General features: G+C 32.9%; 2 protein-coding genes across 2 annotated transcripts; one reads left to right on the top strand and one right to left on the bottom strand.

Annotated features, from left to right (window-relative positions):
* Positions 1 to 12514: 12514 nt before the first annotated feature.
* Positions 12515 to 17231, top strand: LOC145325415 (uncharacterized). Its single transcript, XM_080168402.1, has 6 exons — positions 12515 to 12586; positions 13552 to 13578; positions 14398 to 14446; positions 15249 to 15326; positions 16468 to 16525; positions 17081 to 17231. Exons 1-6 carry the CDS (start codon positions 12530 to 12532, stop codon positions 17151 to 17153), a joined length of 342 nt encoding a protein of 113 aa, XP_080024528.1. The 5' UTR covers positions 12515 to 12529; the 3' UTR covers positions 17154 to 17231.
* Positions 17232 to 21380: 4149 nt separating this feature from the next.
* LOC145325416 (histone H3.3A) lies at positions 21381 to 21887 on the bottom strand. The gene has a single exon (XM_080168403.1). The coding sequence runs from the start codon at positions 21876 to 21878 to the stop codon at positions 21468 to 21470; it is 411 nt and encodes a 136-aa protein (XP_080024529.1). The 5' UTR covers positions 21879 to 21887; the 3' UTR covers positions 21381 to 21467.
* Positions 21888 to 25467: the final 3580 nt, after the last annotated feature.

Below are 25467 nucleotides of genomic sequence, written 5' to 3' on the forward strand. Positions count from 1 at the left end.
ACATTACGGGCAATCAGTATGCTACCACTCGCACAACCAATATTTCAAACCATAACTTATTCTTCATATGGGAGGGGGGGGAGGGCAGAGGAATTAAACTCCCACTCAGAAAGGAATCAACAAGGATTTATGGTGATGCTGGCAGTAAAGATAAAGAATAGAGGGAGAAATTAGAATATTCTATTCAGTGGTGTGCACAGGGTTTGCTGCTAATTTTGATCGAGAGGGTGTAATGCAGACAACAAGAATGGTGGATCTCATTGTCAGGGGGTTGGATACAGATTTTTTTAACAATCCTCGTTAAATTAAAAGGGGTCTGACATTTTTACCTTCACATCACAAAGCTTTTTTATGGGGGTTGTACGTCATGAACTCTTAAAGGGGTGTAGCTACCATTCTTCAGGGGAGTTGATACACCACCACTTCTGTCTGCACACATTAAATGATACATAGATAATAATTGAACATGGACAATTTGTCTTATAGTAGCAAAGCTGATTGAAATAATAAGTAACTAGCGGCTTCGCCCCTAGCCTCTAGGGGCTTTGCCCCAAGAGGTTTGATCAACCTAATTTTTCGTATTTTAGATTTAAAAAGAAAAAGTAAAGAGGGGGGGGAATTTTTCATTTTTGGGGGGGGTTGGGGGTGTCCCACCCCCCAAGAAAATAGCTTAAAACCATCACAGGACCAGTAGGTATATTCCCTGAAGAGTAGAGCCCAATCGGTTCAGTGGTTACTGAGATCTTAAGCTTCAGACGGACAGACGGACATTGTTCTACTTTGTATTATAGATAGATGAAATAACCCCAGTCCGTCCAGATACGAAGAATACTTATTTATGCAACAATAGTATGCTCAACAATAACATATCCCATTTAAAACACATCTATCATTTATCAAGCCACCTGAAACTTAAAGACAAAGATCTCACAATCAATATGTAGGAGTATTTTGAAAAGGTCTCGGATTGATAAGAAAATTTTATAGAGTTTTACAAATCGATAAGTGCCCTCTATTCTAATATCTCTAATAATTTATCTTTGCACTTATAACATGTATTAGGTAGAATCACATACAACTATATAGGTATGAATATCTTCTTAGATATGTTAACCTATTTAGGAAAGTTTCATTTTAGATTTGAAAAATTTTAAATAGGTTGTATCCTGTTTTATATGTAAAAAAAATCTATAACGCCACTAGGGACGTTTAAGGTTTATGTTGAAAACGGGTTCAACATCCAAAAAAGCGAAGCTCTGAAATGGAAGGACAAACGAACATTAACAATTGTAGAGTGTAAGAACTGAATGTTAATGCATATGTCTATACAATATTGTAAGTAAATTTGATGCAAGTCTGATGATTAAATACATGTTACTGTTTAAGGACATACTGACGTATTTAGGACTTGATTATATATGTAGATGCTTCGCTTATAACACTATACCTCGTTGTAATAGGAATCGTTACTTAAAAATGGATTAATTCTATCCTTTAAAAAATTTTAGATAATACGACACAATGCATGCTTTTTCAGTATGGATGAAAACCAGTTCTTAACGGATCTTAATCAGTTTCGAATCCATGCTGGATACAATATCAATTATTTTTAATATTTGTGTTATAACCCTGGTCACAAATAAACTGATCTATAACAGTAGAAAAATAATATAGGAAATGCACTGCATCCAAAGACTTATTAATATAGATAACAATATTTGGAGGGGGAGAATTAACGCCCCCCCCCCCCCATACGCGAAAAACCACCCATAGATTTGACAAATCAGGTAATTTTTAAAGGCGAAGCTTTTCTATAATTAGGGTCAGTCCGTTCGTATGTCCGTAGCGTTTAGCTCTTTAGGTTAATTTAAGTATGTTAGAAATGTCCTATCAATTTCAAGGTTTGTATGATGATTCCTAAAACAGTTAGGTATGAATTAGAGGAAGCGAAGCAACTCTATAACCGATACCAGAAAGTCTTTGTGTGCGGATTTTTAACGATGCTGTGAGTATTGGTGCAAAAAATATGACGTAACAAAAAAATTAGCCAATGAGAGGCCACTATAAATTTTACCATTGGTCAATAACGGCCTCTCATTGGCTAATTTTTTTTGTTACGTCATATTTTTTGCACCAATACTCACAGCATCATTTTTAACTTTTTTGGACAACATCGCCTTCCTCACCCCTTTTCTTGCTAATCACCAAAAGAAAACAGAATTGGGACATTGGAATAAAGTTGTTGATAACTGTATATCTAATTGTGTGTATATCTTTTACTGCAGCTAGGAAACTAAATTTATTTTCCAGTCATCAATGCGAAAAAAAAATAATATAAAGAAAAGTATAAAGAGAGGAGAGAGAGGGATTTTAAATTTTAGAAAGCGACACAGTGGAATTTAAATAGAATTTAAAATGAATGAGAAAGAAAGAATGTGTTCTTTAAAATTTATTTGATAATGGTTATTGGTTAACAAATCAGCTGTATATCTTTATATCTTAAAACAGCAAATATACCCAGATTAAATATTCAAATTAATTAATTAAAAGTTGCGAAGGTTTTTGAAGCGCTAAGGTAAAGCTATATTGAGGGCAGGATTAAAGGAATAAGTAAATAGCCCAGATCACAAAAAAAACTTAGTTCGACCTCTGCAAAATTTAGGTCAACCTAAAGAAGCTTTGGGTTGACCTATTTCATAGAGACATTTGTTAGTTGTACTTGTTTAGGTTAACCCACAGAATAAAAATCGGTCAACCTCTAAAAGAATTGTATGTGAACTGGGCAAATGTAGATAAATTGTAGAATTAAATTACTTGTGGAAAACTTTAGACACAGCTTAAATGTACCAACCACTCAAGATATGATAAAAGTTAGTTTTGAAGTCTACGAATCAAAGAATGCCTTATAAAACTAGTTTTTTTTTATAAAAAAAAACGAAAATAGTTCCTGTATTTTGTTATTTAAAAAAGGGGAAAGAAAGAAATGAATATTAGTAAATATTGGGAAGGAATATCGGAGTTAACAATTGAGTTAACTTGAAAGTAATATCAAATAAATGCCAATAGACTAAAACAGGGCTGTTAAATAAGAAAGGTTGTAATTTTTTTTTAGGCTTATCAATCAGCCATTCAATTAATATTTTAGGATTTTATCGCATAGTTAGTAATCTCTCCGTGATTGTTGATTGAAAAATATGAAAAACTGGTATTACCTTTATGATTCTTATATTTCGTAAAAAAAATATCTATAATTTGATAATTTTTCAATATGGCGGTTCTGGTCTATCAGCTGTTGAACGGTTTCGAAGCCATACTGGAAAGCTCATTGTAATATTTTTAATTCAAATTATCCTCGAATGGGTGGAGGGGTTTCTATAGGAGGGTGTTAAAACCCCTATAAAATGTCTAAAATGTCTAAAATGTTCCATATAAACCTAGAGGCTAGAGGTGTTGCCGTTATTTCCTTGGTAATGTTACATAGTTGAAAGATCAATATCGACAGAAATGTCAGAAAATATATAACTTTTATAGTAGTTTTGCTGTTTTTAAGAAAATTCGGGATTGGTTTTTAACAACTTGGTATATTGGCATATGAAGTGTAAAACACGAGATATTATAAAACTTTTATGGATCTATGTACAATAGAATGGTTCAATAATATAAATTTAAAGTACATAAAACAGGGGTGTTAACAAGTAATTGAAATAGTTATTCATTTAAATATAAAGATATGTCGAATAACCATAATATTACAAAGCAAAATCGTATATTTTCATTAATTAGTGGACTTTGTAAATAAATTACATTTTACCCCATAGAAATCTGATCTGGGTGGAATGACGGACTAGATGAATTACAAAATAGATGCTCAACTACCAGAAAGAACCCGGTATTAGTGTCTTAGAAATTATCTTAGTGACGTAACTAAAAACGAGGGATTAGAGGGGAGGTGGGAAAGGTAACCCCTAAAAAAGAGATGGATAATAGAGGTGATTGATAATTGATAATTGATAAAGAAAATGTAGGAAATAATTTATACTCTCTGTACTTTCTACCATAGATTAATAAATTTGTATTTTCTAGACAAGGATGACAACATCCATAAAAACGAAGCACAAAAATCAGAAGGTAGAACAAACGCACAATAGCTAGAGTGTCAGAACTTAATAAGCTGAATATTAATTTTGAAGTCTAAATGAAATTGCACATAAATTTGTTGCAAAATTGCGTAAATATAGCATACAGTAAAAGGACATACTTCCGTGCAAAATTTGAAATCAATAGTATAATTCTAATATTTCTAATAAATGTTGTCAAAAAAAGGTTGAAAAAAGTCCGCATATTTGATTAAATTTTTCTTAAAATCCGCATATTATGTTGATAAAAACTATAATATATTATCACTAGCAGTAACATCACTAGAAGCTTTTAGGGTGGTAAGGGGGAAAGTTCATTCTTCCAATTTTCAATTTAAGTTTTAAAACAAAGAAGTAAAATTGCGGAGATGGTACTTTTTTTCTAAGTGTTATTTTTTTTGAGAGTGGAGAGCCCTCTTCCTAAATAGTTATAAACTTCTCTATACCTATAATAAGCTTCACTGTAAAGAAGAACCCTTTAGGTTCAGCGGTTAACAAGATCCGTTGCTACAGTCAAAAAAAGCTTAGCTTACTAATTTATATAATAGGATATAATAAAGTAACAGGATGTCTGTTTGTCTGTCTCTTTGTTTGTTTGTTTGTCTTTTTCTTTTAAAATCTAAAAAAATAAATTGGTTTATTAAATTGGACTCTCTCCTCCTCAAGTGCCCCAAGAGGCCTCTAAGGCATAGCCGCTAGTAATAGGATACAGTAACAAAATGCTAATCCTTATATCAAAGTAAAAGAATGTTTGTGTGTGTGTGTCTATTTATATGGAAGGATCTTCCTAACTAATATGCTTCTCCTTTGCAGGGACATAGGTCATAGGTCATGGGAAGGTTTATAACTATTTTAGGATAGGGTACCTGCACCCTCACGCGCTTAGAAAAAAAACCACCAACATTTTTTAAATTTTTTTCTTTTAAAACTAAATTGTCCTTTTAAGTATATCTGTCAGACAGACAGACAATTATATGGAGCAGATCTGTATAAATATAAGGTATCTTGACTAAAACTTACAGCTGGCTATCTAAAAAAGCAGTCGTGAAAATAACATTTCTCCAACAATAAGGTTTTTTAAGCATGACCGACAGTCAGACAGACAAAATAATGTATAGAGTAGATGCAGGGGGGGGGGAAGGGGTGATTACTTGAGGGCACCCTCAAATTTTGGAAGTCGTTAAGTAGATGCACATATATCTTGGGTATAGTCCCTTTCATGACAATGCCTCTTAAGGGACGTTTCTTGGTATTTTCACAGTAGATTTTATCCTATTTCTAGCCACTGCGGGGGGGGGGGGGCTCTATCCATGCGGGGCCATTTTCCTAACCCTGCAGGGCAATCACCTAACCTAACCTAAAATAATCCATCAAAAGCTACTGTAAAAAAAATACATTAAAACACCCCTTAAAAGACATTTTCACTAAAAATTTCAGTTGTCTTTCTTCAATAGCAGCCAAAAAAACACACAAAGCATGTTTTAAATGGACGTACTGACTTTCTGTTAACAATGACAGAGTTGCTTATAAATTATACCTAACTGTCATAGGAATCATCATGAAGAGTTTGAAATTGATAGGATAATTCTAACATGTCTTGTTTAATAATCTAAAATCAATTAATAATTTTATCTAATTTCAATTTTAATTTATCTATGAAATAAATGTAAAGCTGTACAGGTTAAGGCTACTATCTGACTCAATACATTTCTTTTTCTCCTCTTTTTAGCAACCGAATGAAAGTAATTCTTTTCAATTCCAGATAATTATAAGAATTGGTAACATTTGCTTAGATATTTATTTTATAAAAACATAGCAAAAAAAAATAATAACCGTATTATAATACAGGTATTAAATATTTATATACAAACAATAAAATTGAATATGAATAAAAATTAAGGATAGATCAATCAAATAATAATTATGTACAGTGTCAAAGGACTAAACAATCTTGTGAGAGGTAATATAACTTATGCATTTTAAAAAGATATTTGTTAAATAGACTGATTATTTAAAGACATATTTGTTAAATATGTTGCTCTACTGGATATCATTACCCTTGTTAGAATGTACCATTCATAAAGAAGGTTATTTTTTAATGGCAAAACTGTTTAAGCTAGCTTTTTTAACAATTACGTTCAAATTCCGTTAAATTTATTGATATAAATAATCTAATAATTGATTGTTTTGTTTTTATTCGTAATTGTCTTTTTTATATATACATTATTATGCTTAATTAAAAATTTCTGATAAACATCTCATTATATTTAAAGAAAAATTAGCTGTCTCTAAATTTAATATAGAAATAAAATTATTATGGAAAATCAATTGATTTTTCATGGCAACAGGTTTAAGTTAGAAAATACAGACGAATTTATAGATGTAATCTTGAAAAGATAGCTTTAATTTAAAATGATAAATATGCATTATTTTTACCAAAAACTAGACAAAACCCTTTTTTGTTGTTGTTGATAGCAATATCTTATTTCTTTACTCTCGTTTATATATAGTTTTAACCTAATATCTTTTGATTTAATTGTTATTGGCTTGAAATTTTGACTAAAAAGCTGGCTTAAAAAATAGCTCATATGTGATAAAATATATAGCATTTTGCGCTAACTTATGAGGGTGTTTATACAATAAGTATAATTATAAAAGCAAATATTTGAAAATTATTTAAAATCATTCAATGTTTAATGTAAGATTAAGCCAATTATTAATCACGAAATTACATATAGGTTTTTTATTATTTTGCTAAATAATCTATAAAATATTTACACATTGTAAGTCAACTCTTGAGTTATGTAAGAAGTACAATATCATCTGATAGATCTTATTTCAATTTTGAAAGATAATTTTATAAAAAAAAAATAAAAAAAGTTGATTTTGTTTTTTAAAAGTGAGCAAAAATAATGTAGAATTTTTAGAAATATTTTTAATATTTTTTAAAAGCACAAAAAATCTTGATTTCAGGCCTTTATTAACAATTCTTAAAAATCCTAGTAGTATCGACACATCCTATTTTTTTTACGTCACTAAGATAATTTCTAAGACACTAATACCGGGTTCACCAGAAATCTCTGCTACAAATTTCAACATAATTTAGTTATTTCTTCATGCAAGGCCTTGAATTTTAAAAGAATCTTTTAAAACTTTAAAAATTAGGGATTGGAGTTATTTGTGGTCAATTACAATAACGGATCATTCAATTGACGATAAACTGTAAAAATTGTATCCTTACAATTTTTGGACCAGGCTAACGTCCGTTGTTTATAATAAGAAGGGATTTAAAATAACATGAAATAAATTAAGTAGATTTCCCTCTGGTTAATTTACAAATACACTGTTAGGTCCAGAACCTGGGTTTAATATGTGCAGAGCGAAGGTAGGTATATGATCCTGGGTTTAATATGTGCAGAGCAGAGTTAGGTCTATGAACCTGGGTTGATAAGTATGAAATAAGTTAAGTAGATTTCACTCTGTTTAATTTACAAATTCGCAGTTAGGTTAATGAACCTGGGTTATATATGTGCAGAGTAGAGTTAGGTCTATGAACCTAGCTTTCATATGTGCAGAGCGAAGGTATGAATCTGGGTTTAATTTGTGCAGAGCAGAGTTAGGTCTATGAACCTGGGTTGATAAGTATGAAATAAGTTAAGTAGATTTCCCTCTGGTTAATTTACAAATTCCCAGTTAGGTCAATGAACCTGGGTTAAATATGTGCAGAGCAGAGTTAGGTCTATGAACCTGGGTTGATAAGTATGAAATAAGTTAAGTAGATTTCCCTCTGGTTAATTTACAAATTCCCAGTTAGGTCAATGAACCTGGGTTAAATATGTGCAGAGCAATGTCGAGTTTATGAACTTTGCTTAAATATGTGCAGGGCGAAGGAAGGTATATGAACCTGGGTTAAATATGTGCAGAGCAGAGTTAGGTCTGTGAACCTGGGCTGATAAGTATGAAATAAATTAAGTAGATTTCCCTCTGGTTAATTTACAAATACACAGTTAGGTTTATGAACCTGGGTTATGTATGTGCAGAGCGAAAGTAGGTATTTAAACCTGGCTTTAATATGTGCAGAGCAGAGTTAGGTCTATGAACTTGAACCTGGGTTGATAAGTATGAAATAAGTTAAGTAGATTTCCCTCTGTTTAATTTACAAATTCGCAGTTGGGTCAATGAACCTGGGTTTTAATATGTGCAGAGCATTGTTGGTATCTGTGAAACTGGATTAGTATGTGGGAGCGGAGTTGAGTCAATTAACCTGGGTTTAATATGTGCAGAGTGTAAAAACCGACATATCTGCAATTGGTAACAAGAATGTTCTAAAATTTTTAAAAATTCCTCTTCGACCTAAGCTTAAATTTTTTTTATAATCATAATTATTTGCAGTTCATTTATGTTTTATGCAGAGTTAGGTCTATGAACCTGGGTTAAATATGTGCAGAGCAGAGTTAGGTCTATGAACCTGGGTTGATAAGTATGAAATAAGTTAAGTAGATTTCCCCCTGTTTAATTTACAAATTCGCAGTTAGGTGAATGAATCTTGGTTTTAATATGTGCAGAGCATTGTTGGTATCTGTGAAACTGGATTAGTATGTGGGAGCGGAGTTGAGTCAATTAACCTAGGTTTAATATGTGCAGAGCGTAAAAACCGACGTATCTGCAATTGGTACCAAGAATGTTCTAGAATTTTTAAAAATTCCTCTTCGACCTAAGCTTAAATTTTTTTTATAATCATAATTATTTGCAGTTCATTTATGTTTTCCTTGAAATTATTATACGAAAAATCAGATCGTAAGGATAATTAAATCATAAACAAAAATATTGTAAAAAAAGCCTTAAAAAATCAGCATGTTTTAAATGGACTAAATTAGCGGAAAAAAGCTAAACTTTCCCTTTAACTAGTTTTCATCTGAGGGTAAAAACAAAAGTCATAGAACAAATCAATCATCTTTAAATCTACAACAAAAACAACTTTTTTTCACCAAAGAAAGATAAATTCAAATTTTCGAAGCTCTTTAAAGTGTGTGAAAAAATGAGGGATGAGAGGAGAAATGAAAAAGGAAACCCCTTAAAAAGAGATGGATCTATTGACGTCACAAGGCTCATTATTTCTGACACTTTGTAGAGCTTTCATTTTTTCTTTCTGTAAAATCTTTTTTAGTTCATTTACCAAACCTAAACTATAAACATACAAAATTAAGTTTAGCTTTAAAATGAATTACCTTTTGGTATTGAGCAAAGCTTTTTCGTAACTTTGTCGTTAATTTACTACCTTTTCTGGTGTTTTACTGACAGATCCAAGTTATAGAGTAGCTGCGAAACTAAAAAAACTCCTACCCCATTTTCCATTTAGAAACTTGTTTTTTTATTGCCTATAAAAGTATTGGTTATCAACATTTCATAAAATAGTGAAATAATGTGAAGGTATGATGAAATTCCTGATAAATAACAAGAACCATTATATCCACAAAACAAGTGCTTTAGTCTGAAACAAGGTGCTGTCTGACTGCAAATGTTATAAATTCTTTTTAACTATCTTTTTTAACATAGACGAACAGACATACTCCAACTCAGAGTAGCTGCGCTGCTAAAGACAAGCTCCCCCCCCCCCTCTTTTCTTCAATTTTTTTTTTATTTTGGGTGTAAAGATAAAAAAAATTAATGTAGTAATTAGAACAAACTGAAATTTTTATATTAATATTCTGGCGGGCAGAGGATGACGTAGGATGAAAAACTTGAAATTTTTTGACACAACCCAATCTTTCCCGATTTTGTATAATTTTTACGGAACACGATTCAAGTGACGTCATATTTTTCTTAGATATTGGAGAAACGGCTTGTTGAACTTGAAGAGTCGCTTCGCTACCAATAAAATATTTTATAACATTTGTTTTCTTTATATTTTGAGTTGTTTAAACAGGTTTTTTTTGTGTCTGTTAATAAGAACAGGGCTTTTAGTAGTGAGGCTACTCTATAATCCGAAATGTTCATCCTTTTGTCCGTCTGTAAGAAGCGGTATGAGGAAAATGTGAATTTCTCGGCCGCTTATCAAGATAGACAGTCGAATTTTTTTTAGACTATTCTTTATACCAATCAGCATCAAATATATAAGTTACTTGGTCAGTCAGTCTATCAGTAATGCTCTGACGGTAATTTGATTTCTAATAGAAATTATTAATTTGCTATTCTATAATTATTAATTTGTCTCCCTTTCCCTACTCCATATCTTTCTTTCTTTCTTTCTTTCTCTTTCTATTCCTCCATTTCTTTCTCTTTTTTCTCTCCTTCTCAATCACTTTCTTGCAATCTATCTCTCTTTACTTTTTCTCCTATTGTCCCTTCTCTGAGATTATACAACGCTATTACATAAAGTAAACAAAATCGTCCTTGTTATATTGCTTCCATTCTCAAACAAGATAGATATTTCTCAGGGATATAAAGGGATAAGATAATGCCTGATACATTGTACATAACTTATAATTATGCATAAAATTTTCCGTTCTGTAGATTACAATTAGAGGTTTAAATGTTAAACAGCCAACTTAATGAACCAACCGATCAAAATCAATAAAAGTGTCCAGAGTTGTTGTCAAACAAACAAGAAAACATTTCGGACTACTTTAATAAACAGCCTAATGTCCCCTTCCTTCCTAGATATATCTATATTTGGATGTCTATCCTTTCTTTCTTTAAGGGAGGGAGGGGTTAAATAAGATTCTAGTATGGCTTTTAAACTAATTGATATCTGTTCCGATGCGATAAATAACTATTATCAATTTCCAACCACTTTTTACAGCAAAATATTATGCAGATGCCAAAGACAGAATCTTTCTTAAAGACAAAAGGAAAAATGAACACAATATTTACCCTCCATTATCCCATCCCCCTGAATCCCTGCTTTCTAATATGTATATTTTTCATCGAGGGAGGAGACATTGGGCTGTTTATTACACTAGTCCCCAAAGTTTTATTTTTGTTTCGTTGGTTTAGGAACTTTGGGGAATTTTTTTGAATTTTGATTCATTGTTTCATTAAGTTGAGTGTCCAAACGTTTCAACCACTAATTGTAATCTATAGAAGGGGAAATTTTGTGTATTAATATTGGGGAAGTACATCAATTTAGGGGCCAAGGTCTTATCCCTTTAGATCCCTGATATTTTTTTTCATGATTTATAAATAAATATTTTTCTTAGTTGTAGATTGACATTAGTCTAGTGTACAAGTTTCATAAAAATTCAAACACAAAGTGTATTTTTCCATCAAGGTTATAAGACAGACATACTTTACTATAAAATAAAGTAAAAGGATGTTTGTTTGTCTGTCTGTACCGAAGGATCTCGCTAACCGGTGAACCGATGGATCTCGCTAACCGCTGAACCGATCGGGTTCTCCTTAAGAGGGTCCCGGGAAGGTTTATAACTAAAATAAGAAAATTATTATTTACTTTTTTTTAATTACTGAATTAAACAAAATTGTTTTTGGGTTTCAATTCCCCCTTCTTAAATGCCCCTAGAGGCCTCTTGGGGGCGTAGCCATAGTATAAAATAAAGTACTTATTTCTTGTCTGAAGTAAAATATCTCGGAAATTGATTGTTTCATTGGGTTGTGATTTTCAGGGAAGCTTTATAAATTTGTACTATTTTAGGCTAATTTTATGACTACACTCGATCTCCCCTAGAAGATAGGGACGACGCATTTATTGCATTTAAATAATAGAGTAGTTACTCTATAATTAAGACTTGAACTTACTTATACTTTTAGTTGGACTTGCAAGTAAAATTCCGTTGTTAGTTGATAGATTTTTAAAAATGTTAAAACATAACTTGCTCTTAGTTAAAATTGCAGTATTGGCAAAATCATTTTAAAATCCCATTCATCTCACACCGCCTTCGCCCCCCCCCCCCCCCCCCCCACTCCCAAAAATAAACTTTATATAAGGCTAGAAAAATTCTTATATCGAGGAGGGTATGAGGATAAGCCACTATCCCTTATAGACGAAGACCAAACTGCATAACTTTTGTGTCACTTTTGATTCCTGTGACGTCATAAAATGAGGAAGATGGGAGGAGAAGTGGGAAAGAAAATCCCTAAAAAAGAGATGGAGAATATGACGTCAAAATTGGTGCAAAAGTTATGCAGTTTTGTCTTATACTAAAGTAACAGTATGTCTGTTCGTCTTTCTGTCCGTAGCAAAGAATCTCATTGACCGCTGGAACAATATGGTTCTCCTTTACAGTGAAGCTTTTATTAGGACAATTGAAGGTTAATACTTATTTTTTATAACGCCTGGAACAAAAAAACTCCAAAAAATCAGGAGAGACGGACGGACAGATCGTCAAATTTGGTAAAATAAGATAAAATGTTTGTTGATTTATTTCATACAGAAAATGAGATCAACAGTGATTGTTTTAATATTTTTCACCTTTGCTTTTTCATTTAGTCAGGTAATATATATTTAATAAATACCCACGACCGTAACTCAACAAGTGGCGCATCTGATCGTCGTCGGGGAGGTTATAGGTTCGAATCTTGGCTTAACAATGCGTCAAATCTGAGGGTTTCTACTGCTGTTTGTCAGGTGAATAAATAGGTAAATAGTTAGGGTAGGGGGAATGCCTTGGCCCAAAACAGGCGCAACTCATTACCATGCACTGTTAGGACTTCTTAGACAAAGGTCATGCAATCAAAAGGGTTCGTTGTCTACTAATTGTAAAACTAAAACGACCAATTTAGAATTAATGAAGGTAACCAAAGTTTTTATTTTTATTTAAGATAGCTAGTCGGTGTTTTTAGTAAGTAGTAGATGTAAAATGGTAAATAGAATTTAAATATGCAATCGGTTTTTCTCTAGGCCTCTTATTTTTTAAGTAACTTAAGTTTTTTTTAATTAAGTCGGTTTTAAGGTACTAAAACGCAACAAAAAAAGAAGAAAATTGCCATTATGAACAAAAATAGTAAGATCATTAATTTGACACCTTACTTTTTTAATTCTGTTGAGTAATTATAAAAAAAAATATTTTTTAACCTCGATGAACGAAAACTTTGAACTTAATGCCAATTTTCTTTTTTTGCGTTTAATACCTGAAAACCGACTTAATTTTTTTGAAACCTTAATTACTTGAAAATAAGAGGTCTACAAAAAAACTGATTGCATATTTAAATTCTATGCACCATCTATTACTTACTAAAAACACCGACTAGCTATTTTAAATTAAAATCTAAAAAGTTAGGACACCTTCTTTAAAAGAATTTTTTTAAGCCTTTGGTACAGTCCATTTTACTCAAATTTGATCAGCAGATTTTTTTGATTTTTCATTTAGAACCGAATTTATAAAGAATTATATTACTAAAATTTTGGGAAGATATTTTTCTTCTATTGACCTACATTTAGCTTTTATTTATATTTTAGGTGTACAGTTGTAAAGGCGGCAAAAGGGTAATTTAGAATTTTTTCTGCTTTTCTCGTGAAGATTCTCTTGTTGGATGGTGAACTCTGAATCATATTATAACCGTCCGTCTGTCTATCTTTCCGTGAATAGCCTGTGGAAAATATGAATATTGGATTTACTTTGCTTCTGTTATCCTATAATATAAAGTAGTAAGGTTTTTTTGTAACGATGGATCTTGCTAACCGATATGGCTCTCCTTTACAATGTAGCTTCTCAGGTCCTGGGAAGGTTTATAGCTAATTTGGGGAGGGTTCCATACCCTCGTCAACCCCATCTCCCACTTTTTTTTAGTTTTATTTTAAGAACTGAAATAAATGAAATGTTGGGGGGATTCAGTCCCTATTTTTTTAATTGGTCTTTGAAAATCAGCTGAAATCAGGTAAAGTAAAGTTTCAAGTATCAGAAATCATTGTTCAATGTCAGGTCAATACAAGAGAACAACAGGCAAAACTGTGCACTAAAATGATTTGAAAAATTCTTATTGATCTTATAAAACAGCCAACAACTCAATTGGACATGGATAATTTGCCGATTCTTTAACTCGTGAGTGAAACTGTCAGCTTAAAAAAATCACACCCTTAACAAAAAGAGACAGTGTAAAGTTGCACCAAAAAAATGACGTCATACAATAAAGTTTACCAATGAGAGGCCAGTATACACTGAAACTGACCAATGGTAAAATTAAAACTGGCCTCTCATTGATTATTTTATCTTATGACGTCATTTTTTGGTGCCACTTTACGCTGTCTCCTAACAAAACCATTTGCACGCCACCAATTTTTTTTATTGTCTTATCTTTATTTTAGTGTAATGACCATAATGATCCAAATTGTCTTTCCGACGCTGAATTACGAGGTAAGTTGAATGTTGGAGCTTTCCCTTAAAGTTCTAATTAAGCACATACCCTCTCCACCATTAATTTAAAGTAAATTGCTGCTTTGTATATAACACTAGCACCTAGCCTCTTTGCTTATGAGGTAAGGGGAAGTCAACCCTCCTATATAGAATTTGTTTTTAAAAATAGGCAAGGCACTGCTACAGGCTGCTTCCTAGTGCTACAGCCTACCTAAAAAAGCGGGGGTTAGAAAATTTTTTTTGGGGGGGTTGGGGTAAACCCCCCATCCTTCCCCCCCAAGAAAATAGCCTAAACCACCACAGGACCAGTATGTATATTCCCTGTAGAGTAGAATCCGATCGGTTCAGTGGTTACCGATATCTTAAGGGTCAGACGGACGGACAGACATCAAGATATTTTGTATTACAGATGGTGGTTCCTAGGAATCCAAAATTTAAATTATGGAAATAAAAAAAACGTTGCTTTTAATTTTTTTAAAAAAACATTTCCGGTACGGATTACAGAGTTTAATCTTATCAACTCAACAATATTTCAAACCTGCTAATATCATGAATTGGGAAGTTAAAAAAATAAACCACCATACAGCTAACTAATTATCTAACAAACGAACGTGCTTATAACTGAAACATTACTTTGTAATACTATCTTTAACTATTAAATAATGTGTTAATCTAATATGTACTAATTTAAACTAACATACTAACAAAACAATAATCATAACTTTATTTACTTTGTATATTGTTCATTTAATGAAATAAATATATTCTAAATAAAAAAATATTAATACAATTATATTTTTAGCTTTAGAAGAAGATGCTAATGACGACTATACTGATGGGCGTGATACTAGAACTGTTCAGACCCCAGATTGTAGAAAGGGTAAGGATTATATTGTAGCGGGACAAAGTGTCTCAAAAATCAGCAATTTAACGTCATAAAAATGAGGGAGATTAGAGGAGAAGTGGGAAAGAAACCCCCTAAGAAGAGATGGATAATCACTCATTTTTATGGCGTCACATAGCTGATCTTTGATTTCCTATGTCCCGCTACTTTATTTTTTCCAAAATTGCTTAAATGAAGCCTGCAAAAAATACAACGATCTACCGGCTGAAAGACAGCCATGAGTAGATCGAATACCCCAAACAAGGCTTCAGCCTCAATAAAAAAAAGTTATAGGCATATTTAAATGGTTTAGGTTTATGAAAATTTTGAAAGTTTTACGTTGCTCATGATAGAAATTTCAATATTAAATCACGTCGACTAGACACAAAATTCGTACAAGGGTGCCGAAACTTTTTCTTAGAAACTTAGAGGCCTCTAGGGGCGTAGCCGCTACTAATTTTTAAAGGGTTATGAATATGAAACATTAATAGCTGCTTGTAGTTGTGAAAATTGTTGATAATAAACAAGCAAAGAATTATATATATTTTTTTTTTAATTATGTTGTACATACAATCTATAATACAAAGTAGAATGATGTCTGTCTGAAGCTTAAGATCTCAGTAACCATTGAACCGATTAAGCTCTACTCTTCAGGTAATATACCCTCTGGTCCTGTGACCCCCCACCCCTACCAAAAAATATCTTTCTCTTCAAAACGAAAATTAAAAAGGGGGAGAAGGATCGACTAAACCCACCCCTCCCTTTTAAATCTAAAATACGAAAAATTAGGTTGATCAAAGCCCCTAGAGGTTAGGGGCGAAGCCGCTAGTACATATCTACAGTACAAAGTAACTTCATGTTTGTCCGTCTGTCTGAAGCTCAAGATCTCGGTAACCGCTGAACCGATTGGATTCTACCCTTCAGGGAATATACCTACTGGTCCTGTGGTGGTTTTAAACTATTTTCTTGGGAGGTGGCACACCCAAATCTCCAACAAAAACAAAAATTCCCGTATCCCAATTTTTTTGGTTAAAAATATTTTTGTTAAGTAATTTTAGATTCCCACTAGAGGCTAGGGGAAAAGCCGCTAGTATAATGTATATCATTAATATGACATTATAGTTTTATAATTATTAAGAGTGTAAAGCTGCTCATGGTGCTTGTTTGCATAATAAGTATTACCGCAGATATGCTGGGTAAGCTTTTTCATCATGCCTTTTTTTAAATTTTATATTTCATTTGTAAACCACTAAGTTTTTTTTTATAACGAAGCTTTTCTATAATTAGGGTTGTTCTGTTAGCTCTTTTCGTTAATTTAGACATGTTAGAATTGTTCTAGCAATTTTAATTTAGCATGATGATTCCTATAACAGTTTATTTAAAAATCGTAGCAACTCTATAATCATTACCAGAAAGTCCGTACATCCATTTAAAATATGTTGCTTTTCAACCTTTTTAACAAAAATTTTGTATGTGATATAATTATCCTATTCATCTGATTTTTGGAGTATTGATTCCTATTACAACAAGGTACAATGTTATTACTAAGAAATTTAAACTATGAATTAAACTGTGAATTTAATTCAGTGGGAAAACGGGGGCGAAAAATAAAAAAATATCTACATACAATAAAAGGTCATTATTCTGATAATCTATTACAATTAGAACGAATGATAACAGAAGTTTTACATTTTGTTTTGCCTCAATAAAAATAAACTAATGCTTAGCTTATTGAATTTTACTAATTTTAGGTCTCCAAACTTCATTATCAAGTGCGATTCCAACGTAAACTATCATCACTTTTGTAAGTTAATAATATGTTAATAAGAACCGAGAACTGATGATATTCATCAAAATTCCATAATCTGTCAAAAGATAATAAATTTTACTAAAATATACAAATGTCTTGGTTATTTTTTAATTGTTTGTTAAAAGCGAAGTTTTTCTATAATTAGGATCGGTCCGTCCGTACGTCACATACAGTTAGCTCTTTTTGTGAATTTAAACATGTTAGAATTGTCATGTCGATTCCAAACTTTGCATGATGATTCCTGTATAAGAAGTTAGGTACAATTTAGAAAGCGTAGCAACTCTATAATTATTACTAGAATGTCCGTACGTCCAATTTTTAACATGTGGATTTTAAACTTTTTTAACTTTTTATATTCCATGTGATAAATTTAAACGATTATTCTTATTTTTGGAATACTGATTCCTATAACAACAAAAAACAGTATTATAAGCGAAACATCTGTATAATCAAGTCCTAAAAATGTAGTAAGCATGTCCTTAAATAATATTCTGTATTTAAGCAGTTTTTCAACAAATTTATTTACATTCTTCAACTTTTATTAATTTATATTGTGATTATTACGTTCTGGCACTCTAGAAGTGTTAACGTTCGTTTGTCCTTTCATTTCATAGCTGCGCTATTATGGATGTTGTCATCCTTGTTTAAGTGTTTGTTATATAAAGGGTGAGCAAAAAAAAATGCGTAGATTTTTAAAATTCAAATTGCGCGGCTTGTGTAAATAGTAGAAAAATGTTACGCATATCGTTAGAACCGCTAAGAAGTCTATTTTTTGGAAATATAAAAATGATTCCTCTGCTACGTATAGTCAGGGAACTATGTGTTAAAATGTCCCAACTGGCTTAAAACTTTACTTGCGAGTAAATCATAAAAGATTGAATTAAAGGTTATGCAAATAAAAACACGTACATTTTAAAAATTCTAATTGCTCGGCTTGTGTTAATGGTAGAAAAATGTTTTGCATACCTATGGAATTGCTATAAACTCTATTTTTAGGAAATATAAGAATTATTTACGTGCTACGTATAATTTATGAGCTATGTGTTAGAATGTCCCAACTGACTTAAAACTCAAAAAAAAAATATTTTCACGTTTCTCACATTTATCAATACAGCTCCTAAACTAGAAATAGCACAAAAACCGTACTTATATTTCCAAAAAATAGAATTTATGACGGTTCTAACGATATACATAGCATTTTTCTACTATTCACACAAGCCGAGCAGTTTGAATTTCAAAAATGTCCGCAATTTTGCACACCCTTTTTTTATCTTTAAGGATTTACTCGCAAGTCAAGTTTTAAGCCATTTGGGACATTCTACTACGTAGTTCCTAAACTATAAGAAGCACAGTAATGGTTCTTATATTTCCATTAAATAAACTTCATAGCGGTTCTAACGGTATGCATAACGTTTTTCTACTGTTAACAAAAGCCGCGCAATTTGAATTTTAAAAAGGTACATATTTTTTTATATACTTTAATCTTTAATGATTTACTCGCAAGTCAAGTTTTAAGGCAGTTGGGACATTTTACCACATTGCTCCTAAACTATACGTAGCACATGAATCGTTTTTATATTTCCAAAAAATAGACTTAATAGCGGTTCTAGCGGTATGCATAACGTTTTTCTACTATTAACACAAGCCGCGCAATTTGAATTTTAAAAATCTTCGCATTTTTTTTTGCTCACCCTTTATATATATATATTAAATCTAACTTGTACATTGAAGTTGAAGATTTAAAATGTGCTGGGTACAAAACGTTGTGCTTGCTTACAACTGGATTTTGTAACAATAACCAGGGCTGGACCGGATACTTTTTGGCGGAACCCGGATATCCGGCTGATTTTTTATGCCGGTTATCTGGCCAACGTTCGATATACAGAAATCAGCCGGATATCCGGATAGTTTCAATATCCAGTATCCGATCAGATATTGAAAATTGCCAGATATCCAACCCAACCCTAATAATAATCAAAATGGTCAAAACAAAAGCATAGGTATAAGTAATGTCCGCCAGGACACCACAATGGTCATGAAGGTCAAGAGGGGGGGGGAGCATCAGTGCTCCAGAATTGAGTTGTAAGGACATACCCAACATGATTTTTGATTATAAGATTTTCATAAAATTTATGAAATTGATGTCTTTGTTATACAGTTAGGGCCCTGCAAGGAAATCTTTGAAACCCCTGAAGGGGGGTTATAAAGAACTTTCTCGTATTCATTCGAATCCGGTGGATAGGAACCGGTTCTCATCCATACGAAAAAACTATGTCTAGCATCATATTATATCCAGCTTTCTACGAATATAAAAATGTACAATCAATTCTATATCCGCGGAAAGCCGTTTATAATACGATGCGAGAAATAACTATTCCAGCCTTAATCATATTCAATGTAGAAATGCGGGAGCTTCGAAACCGTTTAATATCTGCTTTTTTAGAGCAGGTTATAAGTCATACTAAAAAATCATGCATTGTATCGTATTATAGATAATTTTCTATGAATAATGAAATTAAAATCATAAAATTAATACCGATTTTGTTTGTCCGATCCTTCGACCCCTGGAAAAACATAACTGGGATCATTCTTATAATTATTTTACTGTCCGCGGATAGCTGTTTATAAGACGATGCGTACGTTAGGGAGGAAGAGGGGCTTGATGAAATTGAAATAACTCACATGCGAAATGGGGGAGTTTACCCCCCAATCCCCTTATATAAATCCATTCCATTAATAGATATCTGTGCACGAACCTGTGGTGTAACAATAAGCCTTAATTAGAGAAAAAGAAAAAGTTTTAACAACCAAGAAGGATTGGGATATTTATACAGCGATTTTGGTCCATTCCAATTCTGTAATACTAGCATCTAGGAGCTCTGTATTTGAAGGAGTAAGGAAAGTAGACTAAAACCAAACTTAGATATAGAAATCAAACAGCCTGAAACTATCCAGGGACCTATTAGAAGCTTCCATAAATGAAGAACTCAATCAGTACGTAGTTTTCAAGTATTCAATCTTTAACGGGAGACACTTTTAACATATCCTTATACTAAAGTAACAGGATGTTTGTTTGTGTGTCTGTGTGTACCGAAAGATCTCGCTAACCGCTGAACCGATCGGGGTTCCTTAACAGGGTAGATTCTCATGGGTTCTGGGAAGGTTTATAACTATTTTGGGGGAGGGTACAACCACCCTCCCAAGAAAAATGACAAAAAAATCGAAAAATTTTAATATATATGGGAGACTTCAACGTAACATAAAGAGAATTATCGTATCATAAAGAAGTAACGTAGAGACTTTAACAAAAAAAAACATCTAAAGTGCCACTAGAGACCTCTAGGGGGGTAGCCGCTAGTACATGATAAGACACAAATCAATTGAAATTCCTGAATATTACTATTCTTAAAGCTAAAATTATCCTCTTTCGTAACGATGCTTCTCAATAATTCACTATGTCTGTCTGTCCGCAACGATTCACTCCTCTGCTATTAAAGCTATACGTCTGGATTTCTTGTCTATATTCCCATTTTAGTATACTGATTCCTGGGACAACAAATTACAATATTAAAAGCGAAGCAACTTTATAATACAGTCCTAAAAATGTATGTCCATAAACATTATTCTGTATCGAGCTGCTTTTCAACAAATTTACTTACAATTTTGCTTCGACTCTTATACAATTATATTCTGATTATTCAGTTCTGACACTATACAAGTGTTAATGTCTGTTTGTCCTACCATTTCAGTGCTTCCCTTTTATGGATGTTGTCATTCTTGTTTATTTCTGCTTCGCTACTTAAAAATTGTAATCATTGATGTTTTCAACTAGAAGAAAACAAGGGGAAAAGTTGAAACTGCATTTCTTACATATTGACAGAAGCATAGCTGCTCGGTAAACTTCTTTATGTAAGTTTAAACAAGGTCAGACAACATCCATAAAGCTCTGTAAGGTCAATCAGAATATTAATGTTTTAAGTCGAAACAAAACTTTAGGTAAATATGTTAAGAGGCGCTTAAAAACAAATTTCTCTCAAGGACATACTTACATTTTTGGTACTATATTATAGAGATGCTTCGCTATAACGGTATACGTTGTTGCTCTAATAATCAGTATTATTAGAATCAATAAATCGGACATCACAAATTTATAAAAAATTAACAATTTTCAAGACTTACTGAATTTTCGTGAAGATTTTAGAGCTGCTAATCACGATGTCCAAATAAACAACACTTTCAAAGTTATGAATATATCTCGTGAGAATAATTTTATGGTCCTATAAAAGGACCTTGTTCCGTTGGGCGGTTGGATCAGATAAGCATCAGAATTAGGCGCGCTCACCGCGGATTCTTCTGGCGAGCTGGATATCCTTGGGCATGATAGTGACCCTCTTAGCGTGGATGGCGCACAAGTTGGTATCCTCAAACAGGCCAACCAAGTAGGCTTCGCTGGCCTCCTGGAGGGCACCGATAGCAGCAGACTGGAATCTGAGGTCAGTCTTAAAATCCTGGGCGATTTCTCTGACCAGACGCTGGAAGGGAAGCTTGCGAATCAGCAGCTCGGTAGACTTCTGGTAACGTCTGATCTCACGAAGAGCAACGGTACCGGGCCTGTATCTGTGGGGCTTCTTAACTCCGCCAGTTGATGGGGCGGATTTACGGGCGGCCTTGGTGGCGAGCTGCTTGCGAGGAGCTTTTCCTCCTGTGGATTTGCGGGCTGTTTGCTTAGTACGAGCCATGATGATAAGTTGAAATATAAAATTCTAACTAAGCTATACTAAAATTCAGAGTTAATATTTATACTCAAAAAAAGGGGCGGGGGAATTAGGGTAAGGAGATCTAATTTCCCGCGTAGACTACCAAACATAGTTTGAGGTGGAAAATTTGAAAGGGGTTGGGGAAGAATGGGTAAGGATGGGACAGATGTTGCGCGCCAACTATTGTTTGAATTGGAGACATCAAACGTTTATGTTGGGGAAAGCAAGGGAAGAGGGGTAGAATTGAAGATATTGTATTTTTAAAAATTTGAAAATAGCGGGAATTTTTTTATGAATTATTTTTATAGTTTTTACTGATTCGTAAAATAAACAGAAAAAAAGCATTTCGAACTTTTTAATTATAATAAAGCAGAATCAAAATAGTAAAAAAAATAAATTATGATTTTAAAAGTTCGTGAATTTTATGTTATTTTAGATAGGGTTTGTTATCTAAAAAGTTTTTTTTTGTATTTACTATACTATATCACAAAAAAGTAGTTGTATCTTTAAAGTTTGTCCGTTAAGATATCAGTAATCTGTGCAACAAAGGAATTATCCATTTTAGGGAAGCTTCGAACATAGCTCCCGGGATGATTCAGGCTATGTTTAGTTTTTAAATCTAAGTCAAGGGATGGTTTTAGACTATTTTTCTATATATTTTCTATATATTTCTATGTTTTTTTTTTAACTTTATATGTATTTAAAAGTAGATAATCGCAAAGATTTAGAATATTTGACTTCTTTTTACATTTAAAAGTAAACTTTAATTTTATTGTTTGATTTAAAAGCAAATTTTGGCGCGTTATATAATTTAACAAAGATGATAACGAGTTCCTATTTACAGGTCAATTTTCCTAATATTTAAATTTCCCGCCAATATCTGCGCGTCATCCTTACCCCGCCCCGCCTGTCTTTACCTTACATGAGATATATTTATGTTAATATTACCGCGCTTTTTACATGCTTCTCTATAACTTTATTCTTACAACCCCCCCCCCCCCCCCTTTCATAACAGTCTACCCTTCCCCTTATACTCCCGGTGCGCGTCTGTGCGTGCATGCAATGAAAAGCTCCGCCTTCAAACAATTAATATCAATATATTTGAAACTCTTTTAAAGTTCTAATTTGATTTAAATAAATAAAACTAGGTCCCCTAGAAAAACAAAAGTGCTCTATTTAGGGCCATCCACATCATTCTAACAGAGATTTTATTGTACTAGATATCCATAGATCGATAGTTGACACAAAAGATGTGATAGAGAGATAGACCAACTGAAAGTGAAGGTTGTTTCAACTTTTAGGATTGATTGTCCAAAACTTTGAAAATGCAGTTCAGCTTTTCCTCAACTATTGCAGAACAAGGACAATTGATTTGTAGCGCAGCTACTCCACACTTCATCCTTTAATTCAAGTAACAGGATGTTTGTGTTCCGAGAGATTTCGTTAACCGCTTGACCGATAGACGTGACAGTCTAGTTTCTCAGGTAATGGGAAAGTTTTAAGTTTTTTTACTTTTTTGGGAGAGGGTACCACTATCTCCCCCTAAGAAAAATCGCCCCTAGAAAAAATCAATTCACAAAAATTGTGGAATATCCGCCCGCTAATTCCTACAACTTTCATGCTAACAGCTTTAAAAAGAAATATTTTTAACTTGGCTTACCCCTGCAATTAATCAGCTGCGCTGATCTGCAAGAACATATTCGTTCTTGTTTAGATTTAAGGCTCCTACTTCAGTCTTACAATTATACAGCAACTAGCGGCTACGCCTCTAGTAGGCCATGAGGAGGGAGGGAGTCTATCCCCCTCTTGTAAGGTTTTTAATGAAAAAGTAAAAAAATTGTAGAATAATTTTTTCTATGGGAAATTTTTCTTGGGAGGATTGCAGTATCCTCCACGAAAACAGTTATTATCCTTCCCATGACCGAGAAGCTACGCTGTTAAAGAAGATCCATATTGGTTCAGCGGTTACAGAGATCCCTCGGTGCACACAGACACAGATCCTGTTACTTTGTACAAGTACTAGCGGCTTTGATCAACCTAATTTTTCGTATTTTATATTCAAATGAAAAATTAAAAACAAAAATTTTTATTTGGGGGGGGGAGGATTTTTTTCGGGGGGTAGGGTTTATTCGACCTCCTTCGTTTGAAAAGAATTTTTTTGTGGAGGGGGATTTTCAATTTTTTGGTTGGATTGGGATGGGCCACCCCCCGCCCCCCCAAGAAAATAGCTAGAAACCATCACATGACTAATAGGTATATTCCCTAAAGAGTAGAGCCCAATCGGTTTAGTGGTTACTGAGATCTTAAGCTTCAGACAGACAGACGGACAGACGGACAAACAGACGAACAGAAAGACATCGTTCTACTTTGTATTATAGACTAGCAGCTGCGCCCCTAGCATATAGGGGTTCTGTATTTCAAGAGCTATGAAAGGCAAAATGACCTAAAACCAACCCAAGACATAAATCCGAAAATAAAATAGTCTAAAACCATCTTAGGACATATTTTAAGATTCCTTGAAAAGGAGATCTATTCGGTTCAGCGGTTAGTGAGATCTTTCGGTACAGACAAAAAAACCTTGCTATTTTATATAATAGGATTACCCAATAGTAGCGTAGCTTATTTCAAACAAAAAACAAGGATGTTTGTTTATGAGTAGCTCAGCAAGAGAAACCATTTATAAGAGATAGCTATACAAACTTTGTATGATGATTCCTGCAACAGTAAGATACAATTTACAAAGCGTAGCATTTCTATGATCCTTACTTTTTTACAATAATTTTTGTATTTCCTTTATTTAAGCAATTATGCATCAATTTATTTACAATTTAAATTCTTACACTCTACAATGGATGATGTTCGTTTGTCCTACCATCGCCTGATTATTTATTTCGCTTTTATTGATTTTGTCAACCGTGTTTTAGATATATGTGCTTCGCTACTTATTGATGTTGTCATCCTTGCTTGTAAGAATTTATAAAAATTAATTTAAGGTAAAAGTTTAGCCGATATTCCGATAATTAGGAAAAGTTTTACATCTTCGCAAGATTAATTTTTAACATACTCTTTCTTACTCATATTATTATGAATTTTGGCAAGATAGAATAATCCTATTGTTTTAAATTTCAGTTTATTATATAAGCAAAATAATATAATCTATAATACAAAGTAGAATGATGTCTGTCTGTTCGTCCGTCTAAAGTTTAAGATCTCGGTAACCACTGAACCGATCGGATTCTACTCTTCAGGGAATACACCTATTAGTCCTGTGGTGGTTTTAGGCTATTTTTCTTGGGGAGTGGGACACCCTCAACCCCCAAAAAATAAAAAATCCACCCCCCCCCCCCCCAATTTTTTCTTGTTTTGTTTTGTTCTTGCGTAGGTACCTATTTTTCCACAATTTTTTTTCTTATGGGGAAGTTAGTTTACATAAAACTACTGGCGGCAGCACCAATAGTACTTAATTTTTTTAAATTACCTCTTGGGGGGGAAGGGCAGCCCCTAGAGGCTAGGGGCGAAGCCACTAGTGTTATATAAAGTAATAAAGTTCTTTTTGTCTGTAGCATAAGAT

This window comes from Acartia tonsa, chromosome 8, assembly GCF_053477335.1.
Source record: "Acartia tonsa isolate MP-2025a chromosome 8, ASM5347733v1, whole genome shotgun sequence".
NCBI classification, from domain to species: Eukaryota; Metazoa; Arthropoda; class Copepoda; order Calanoida; family Acartiidae; genus Acartia; species Acartia tonsa.

What these genes read in the sequence shown, in the direction of transcription:
- LOC145325415 (XM_080168402.1), top strand. Translation starts at nt 12,530, where the DNA reads ATGAGATCAACAGTGATTGTTTTAATATTTTTCACCTTTGCTTTTTCA. An exon ending in TTGCTTTTTCATTTAGTCAG is followed by an intron (nt 12,587 to 13,551) that starts GTAATATATATT and finishes TTTATATTTTAG; the next exon opens with GTGTACAGTTGTAAAGGCGG. An exon ending in GACCCCAGATTGTAGAAAGG is followed by an intron (nt 15,327 to 16,467) that starts GTAAGGATTATA and finishes ATAATTATTAAG; the next exon opens with AGTGTAAAGCTGCTCATGGT.
- LOC145325416 (XM_080168403.1), bottom strand. Translation starts at nt 21,878, where the DNA reads ATGGCTCGTACTAAGCAAACAGCCCGCAAATCCACAGGAGGAAAAGCT.